Here is a 7500-nt window from a genome sequence, read left to right as displayed (position 1 = left end):
GGTTCTGTTTCATCCGGCTTCATAGACAAGTAGAGCTGCGTATCATCAGCATAACAATGAAAGTGTATGCCGTGATTCTGGATTATACTTCCCAAGGGCTGCATGTATAAACTAAACAAGATTGGCCCTAGCACTGAACCCTGCGGAACACCATAACAGACCCTCGACTGTTCTGAAGAAACCTCATGTACATGAACAAACTGGAACCTGTCAGATAGATATGATTTAAACCAACGTAGAGCTGTCCCTTTAATCCCAACAACATGCTCTAACCTGTGCAGTAAAATGCCATGATCAACAGTGTCAAAAGCAGCACTGAGGTCCAGTAAAACCAATATGGACACTAATCCCTTATCTGAGGCCATAAGAAGGTCATTCGTAACTCGAACCAGTGCTGTCTCTGTGCTATGATGCATTCTGAACCCTGACTGAAAGACTTCAAACAGATCATTTCTATACAAATAGTCACATAACTGGCTTGAAACTGCCTTTTCCAGAATTTTAGATACAAATGGAAGGTTAGAAATTGGCCTATAATTAGCTAAGGTGTCTGGGTCAAGGGAAGGTTTTTTAAGTAAAGGTTTAATTACTGCCACTTTGAAAACCTGTGGTACATATCCTAAACTTAGGGATAGGTTGATTTGGTCCAGTATTGTCACACCAATAAGAGAAAAAACATTTTTGAATAGTCGAGTCGGGATGGGGTCTAACATACATGTGGTTGACTTAGCTCTATTAACGAGTGAAGTCAGCTCAGGGAGGTCTATAGGATCAAAACAGTCTAGAGACAAGTCAGAGCCTAGGGAAGTCGCTAAAGCTGAAGAAACGCCCACAACCGGCTGGTTGATTTCTTCTCTAATTCTCGTGATTTTACTGTTAAAGAAGCTCATAAAGTCCTCACTACTGAGAGCTGCAGGAATACACGGCTCCACAGAGCTGTGACTCTTTGTCAGCCTGGCTACAGTGCTGAACAGAAAACGTGGGTTACTTTTGTTATCCTCTATCAACGTTGAATAATAAGCTGTTCTTGCTTTGCGAATGGCTTTTTTATATACTATTAGAATATCTTTCCATTCACGATAAGAGTCTACAGACTTACAAGAGTGCCACTTCCTTTCTATTTTACGCACGCTTTGTTTCAACATGCGAATATCTGAATTGTACCAGGGAGTTAAGCTCCTGTGGCTAGAAACCCTCCTTTTCAAAGGAGCAACTTCATCTAAAGCTGAGTGCAACAGATCAGCAGTGTTACTAACAAGAAAATCAACATCAACATCAGAGGTAGAACCCAGGTCACTGGCCTCTATTGCTTCAGTAGAGGCTTCACTATTTTCCACTGTCGCAAGACGAGCAATGGTCTCCTTAAATTTAGCAATAGCTTCATCAGACAAACATCTGCTAAAATAATACCTCCTGCCCTGCACTTCAACATCAACAACATTCAATTCCAACGTTATTAAATAATGGTCGGATAAAAGGGAGTTAACAGGTGACACCAACAGACCATCAGTTTCAACACCGTAGGTGAGAACGAGATCGAGAGTATGACCAAAACAATGCGTCGGCCCGTCCACTTTTTGTGAGATACCCATTGATTCTAGAAGAGAATTGAAAGCTAATTTAAGATTATCGCTTTCAACATCCATATGAATATTAAAATCACCCACTATGATGAATTTATCTGTACTGATCAATAATCCAGAAAGGAAATCTGAAAATTCAGACAAAAACTCTAGATAAGCGCCAACAGGGGGCCGATACACTACCACTAACACAACTGGCTTCTCTGATTTCCAGCTCGGAAATTTCAGACTAAGCGTGAGGCTTTCAAACGTATTATGATTGCACTTAGGTTCAATTTTTGTTTGGAGACTGGAGTTATAAATTGCTGCGACTCCTCCGCCCCGGCCCGTGTTTCTAGGAATGTGATGATTAAAGTAGCCGGGCGGAGTTGATTCATTCAAACTAACATACTCTTCATCCTGTAACCATGTTTCTGTTAAGCAGAAAACATCACTCCTGCTCTCTGTAATTATATCGTTTACTAACAGAGACTTGGAGCTTAACGATCGTATATTTAGTAGTCCGCATCTAATTTTTCGGTCTCTTATTGGTACCAAATGTGCATTGGTTTTAATTTTTACAAGATTATTTTGGTTAACGCCTCTATAACGCCGCACCTGGTGAACTGGTGGAGGGCGGGGAACTGCAACTACTTCTATTTTGCTAGGCACCTGGTTAGAGTTACCAGTTACATCATGTAATCTTATAGTTTTGTTGGCAGGCGTTGGTCCTCGAGAAGCAGCAGAGAAGTGTGTTAAACTACAGCTCTGCATCCTGGCCTGGACCCTGCGATGTCAGGGAGAGGGTCTAATGAAACAGGCCAAATTACTAGAGACAAGAGCAGCACCATCCCGGGTGGGATGAATGCCGTCTCTTCTAATCAGACCGGGCTTTCCCCAGAACGTTTCCCAATTGTCAATAAAGGCCACGTCGTTTTCTGAACACCACCGATACAACCAGCGACGGAGCGAGAGCATGCGACTAAACATGTCATCGCTGGTCAGATTGGGGAGGGGGCCAGAGAAACCTACGGAGTCCGACATGGTTTTAGCGAAGTTACACACCGAGACAATATTCATTCTGGTTACTTCCGACTGGCGAAGACGGGAGTCGTTAGCTCCGACATGGATGATAACTTTACCATATTTACGATTACCCTTTGCCAGTAGCTTCAAATTTGCTTCTATGTCGCCCGCTCTGGCCCCCGGGATACACCTAACTATGGTCTCTGGAGTCGGCTTCACATGTCTGACTATGGAGTCGCCAATCACCAGGGTCGGCTTCTCCACGGGTGTGTCGCTGAGTGGGGAAAATCGGTTAGACACATGAAGCGGGTGGTGGTGTTCCGTGAGCCCTTTACTACGCTTCCCCCGAACCGTCACCCACCGGTCCTGACTGGCCGGCTGCTCGGGAGCTGCAGGGGAGCGGCTACCCTCAGCTGCTATGGGCCGGTCCGCCGCTAGCTTAGCCTGGTTAGCTGAGGAGGCTATCGGACTATGGTCAAATTGGCAGAACCGGACCTCTAACTGACTGAGCCTCGCCTCCAGCCCTGTAAATAAACTACATTTTAAGCACTTACCGTCTTCACTAAAGGAGGCAGAGGAATAACTAAACATTTCACACACTGAGCAGCAAAGAGGTGAAACGGTGGGAGACGGAGAGCCCATGCTAAGATGCTAACGGAGGCTAACGGACAGAAAATGTATTGGTGATTGGTGACAGTGAAAGTTACGGAAGAGAAAATGAGCGAGTGTTGAAATAACACTCGCTCATATATACATATATATGTATATGTATTAAATATAGTAACAATGCACATATATATGCCTTAGGTTTTTACCAGCATGGCATCAACCAAATAATATGTGTGCAGACAAGGTAAAAAAAAGAAAAAAAAAAAGAAAACAACCTCATATGGAAACTAAGCAGCTGAACCTGGATGGTGCTGATGTTCTACAACTCACGCAAGATGACAAAATAACTCGTTTTTTCTCAGCCTCGATCACAGATTCATTTAAGTACTGGTGGAAAGCTCGGCCATCTGAATTATCATCTGAGTCAAGCGTTATTTCCCTTGATTACATCCATTCAGATATCACTGCTGGTGCTTTTATGGTCCACTTTTTAACTTATATCTTAAGAATCATGTGTGATACAAAGAACATTTCTTGTACTACCTTTGAATGTGTGAATTAGTTTCTATGATCTTGTGTTTATAAACCACAAGAATTCACAAAATAATGTCAATTTCCAATGCCAAATTTCAGAAATTACAGCCATTTTAGAAAATGATCTTGATTTTTTCAGGAGCTCTAAAGACGTAGGACAGTTATCTAAAAAGATGTCAAATTACCAGGTTGGACACATTCACTCTTCATTTTACAACAGCGATGTTAAACTCCGGTCTTCGAGAACAGCTGTCCAGCATCTTTTAGCTGTTTCCCTTCTTCAAACTCACCCTGGCCCAAATGACTGTCATTAATAGATTGTGGAGACCTTGATGACGATCCAGTCATTTAAATCGGGTCCGTTGATGCAAGGAAACATCTACAACACGCAGGATAGCGACCCTTGACCGGACTTGAAGATCCTTGGGTACACTCACGGGAACAGCATCGAACTGCCTGGATTTTAACAGAAGATAGCTTAAGTAGATGGTTGCAGATCTCTTGCTTTGGTGAAAAAAACAACTAAACAACACCAACGGAAGTCAAGAACACTGGAGGGTAGGTATATCGCAGTGACGTGCGGTCAGGGGAGGCAGGGGAGGCTGTGTACTATGAAGTAATTTTCCATTTAACTTCACCATTTTTGGATGATTTTTTCTTCAAAATCGCTGAATTTTCACATATGCCGTTCAAATGCTGAGAAGATGCGGGCGGTGAGGCAGCACCCCGCTGAGCCTCACCATGGATCAGCAATGACTCGGCTAACTGTGCTGCCATGCTATGTAGTGAGACCAGATCGCTGTCTCTTTGTATGTCACTATTGACATTTTCAAACACGTTTGCTATATGAAATAAGTTTCCATAGTTAAGCTGATTTATATAATGAACAGCAACCATATGTGTGTAATGTGTTTCTTGTGCCGGCGCAATCATAAAACGGCTGAAAAGAGGCACGGGGTGAGGCACGCACTTCTCCTAGGGGCACTAGTGAGCTCAGGAATTCTTCTTGCGACTCATTGGCTGCAGAATAAGTGACAACAAGCCGGAGTTTACAGTTTGTTCAGAAGGAGCGGCGCATGGACTTCATTTATAAGTAAAGGTAGGAACATAACACCTTTTTTTTTAATTAAATGTGCTTTTTGTGCACTACAGTTTGTATGTGTAAAGCATTTGTATGTGAATGACGATAGGAGGTTTTAAACATAACCAGTTAACTGCTGCCATTCAAATGGTGAATAAGTTGCTCTGGAAGGTTCATATGCTTGTAAATCTGACTGATGAAGTCAGTCAGATTCAATATAATGTAAACCCCGAAGGTTCACATCAAGGTGCAATTAAGTGGTAACATTAGAGAACAAAAAAGCCTGATAAAAGTTTGCCACAAAACAAACAAAAAAGAAAAGGAAACCAAAGAGCCATGAAGGACGGAAACAATTCTTATGCAACCTACCACATCACACGTTACATCAAGTGGAGGCAGTGTGATGGTATGGGCATGTGTGGCTGCCAAAGAAACAGGTCGTTTCCGAATTTGCATACTGTACTACAAGTATACACTGATTTGGGCAAAGTGTAGTAAGTAGTATGCTGTATGTGAACAGAAGGAAATCTGCAGTGTGCGAAAAATACCCGGATGCTGTACTGATTTGGAAAAAAATCCGCAGCATGGATCAGACCAGCCTACTTCGCTTACTATATCCCAGAATGCAATGCGGCCTCGGCCGGGCAGCGCTTTTTTCTTTGATTGTTCAAAACTTTATTGAGAAAACAGCTGCAATCGGACAGTGATGTGATGTGAAGGCAGAAAGGACTAATTGCACCGTGGAGAGGGAGAGGAGGAATATAAATGTAAGTAACTTTAATATATAACCTTTTTAATTCCATTTAGTGTAAGGACAACGATTAAAAATTGTGGGTTTTTAATAGTATGTTAGGTTTTTGTTAGTTATCTTAGCGTGCTTGCTACGTAAATAAAAGTGAACTAAGTGTTATGACAACGTTATATATCGGTAGTTCGTTGTATTTTCATGAAATAACTACTTTTTGTTGCTGTGTTTTGACAGAGAATTTGTCCGGGAGCTGAAATAAATAGATGCAGAGAGAGGGTTTGGACAAGGAGGAGAAGATGGAGAGAGAGCTACTAGACAGAGAGGAGAATTTTGTTAATAATAAAATAAAATGAAATTCAATAGACTGATATGTTCATTTCAATACATTTATTAAAATCCCTTTCCATCCATTATGTCTTTTCATCAATAAATGTGGTTTTACTGCTATTTCAACATTTAAGATAAGATAATCCTTTACTAGTCCCACATCGGGGAAATTTGCAAAATATGTCCCGACTGGAATCAAACCCGCGTTTGCTGTACGAAAGTCACCTACGCACCCGTTGCGCTATAGCTTTGTTTTATCTGCAGATTGTGATTTTGTCTGAATATAAAGTAAAGCTATCTATTAAAAACATGAAGCTTCACTTTATGTTTAGACAAACTAACGTGACAGCTACGACTGTTAGATTTAATCTATTAAACCAACATTTATTTTCCTAAATGATTTATTTCAGCCGGCGACAATTCTCCACAGAGCTGCAGTTTCTCCCCGGGACGACAGCGTAGTTTGACCCGGCGATCGCGTCTGTTCTCCGGCCGTGAGCTGCTGCTGTTACCATGGTAACAGCTGCTGATGCGGCCAGACCGGCGGCTCTTTTGATCCCCGGAACATCGGATCAAATTCCTTAACAGGCGTTATTTGGATAAACTGAGCCCAGGGTGGGGATTTAACGGTTACTTTTACTCCTGAAAAGATGTTAAGATGTAATAATGTGGCATATTAACAGCGCTACAGCTGGAATTACAACAGCTTCTAGTGTTTCTCAATCCTGGTCCTCGTGGGCCCCTGTCCTGCATGTTTTAGATGTTACCCTGCTTCAGGGCACCGTGATAAAAGTACCTGTGTCATCAACAGAGTTGTGCAGACCTTGGTGACAAGCTAATTAGGACCTTTAATTAGAATCAGGTGTGTTGATGCAGGGAAACATCTAAAACATGCAGGATAGGGTCCACGAGGACCAGGATTGAGAAGCACTCTAGTCTGCTTTTAAATCTCATCTTTCGCTGACGTTTTGGTGCGAGATGCATTCTGGGATACACTGTAGCACACTGCTGTGTGAACGGCCTGCTGGAGCAGCGTACTGAATCGTTCATTCAGTAGGCAGTATTCAGTGCATACTTTGCAGTATGTAGCATGTAGTGCGGTAGTGTCCGAATTCGGAAACGACCACAGACTCGCTGCGGTTTACTGATGACAGAAATAGAGGGATGACTTCTGAAGTGTTTAACGCTATACTCTCTGTTCACATTCAGCTACACAACTAATAGGATGGCGCCTCATAGCGCAAATTAATCATGACCCTTACCATACTGTGGTAGCGGCTCAAGGACGTTTTTTTTCATAACCTTCGTGTTTAAAGATTTGTCTTTACATCACATGATTGCATGACAAAATTAGAGCCATGCCTCATGTCACTGAGATAAATTAGAGTATTTTTGGCAGGTAAATATGGTCTGACAGAAGAATACGAGGAAGGAGGAAGTGTGTGCAGTTTTGCATGAAGCTGCATGCAGTGAACAGGTGTGTTGATGCAAACTAATGTGTGTACTCAGCAGGGGTAATTTTGCTGACAGAAAACAAATGACTTCTGTTAAACTCATAGAAAGTCGAGCTGTCAAAGTGTTTACTGTGTGGTCTGAGCCCTCTGCTCTCCCAC

General features: G+C 42.3%; 1 protein-coding gene across 1 annotated transcript; it reads right to left on the bottom strand.

Annotated features, from left to right (window-relative positions):
* Positions 1–2357: 2357 nt before the first annotated feature.
* Positions 2358–3212, bottom strand: LOC133452119 (uncharacterized; the record flags this gene model as incomplete). The annotated part of the gene is made up of 1 exon (XM_061731328.1): positions 2358–3212. A coding segment is annotated over one exon (855 nt), but the record flags the coding sequence as incomplete, so codon positions are not given.
* Between the last annotated feature and the right edge of the window lie 4288 nt (positions 3213–7500).

Source organism: Cololabis saira, chromosome 10 (genome assembly GCF_033807715.1).
Source record: "Cololabis saira isolate AMF1-May2022 chromosome 10, fColSai1.1, whole genome shotgun sequence".
Taxonomy (NCBI): Eukaryota; Metazoa; Chordata; class Actinopteri; order Beloniformes; family Belonidae; genus Cololabis; species Cololabis saira.
The sequence above is the reverse complement of the archived record's forward strand: the minus strand, read 5'-3'. Positions and strand labels throughout refer to the sequence as shown.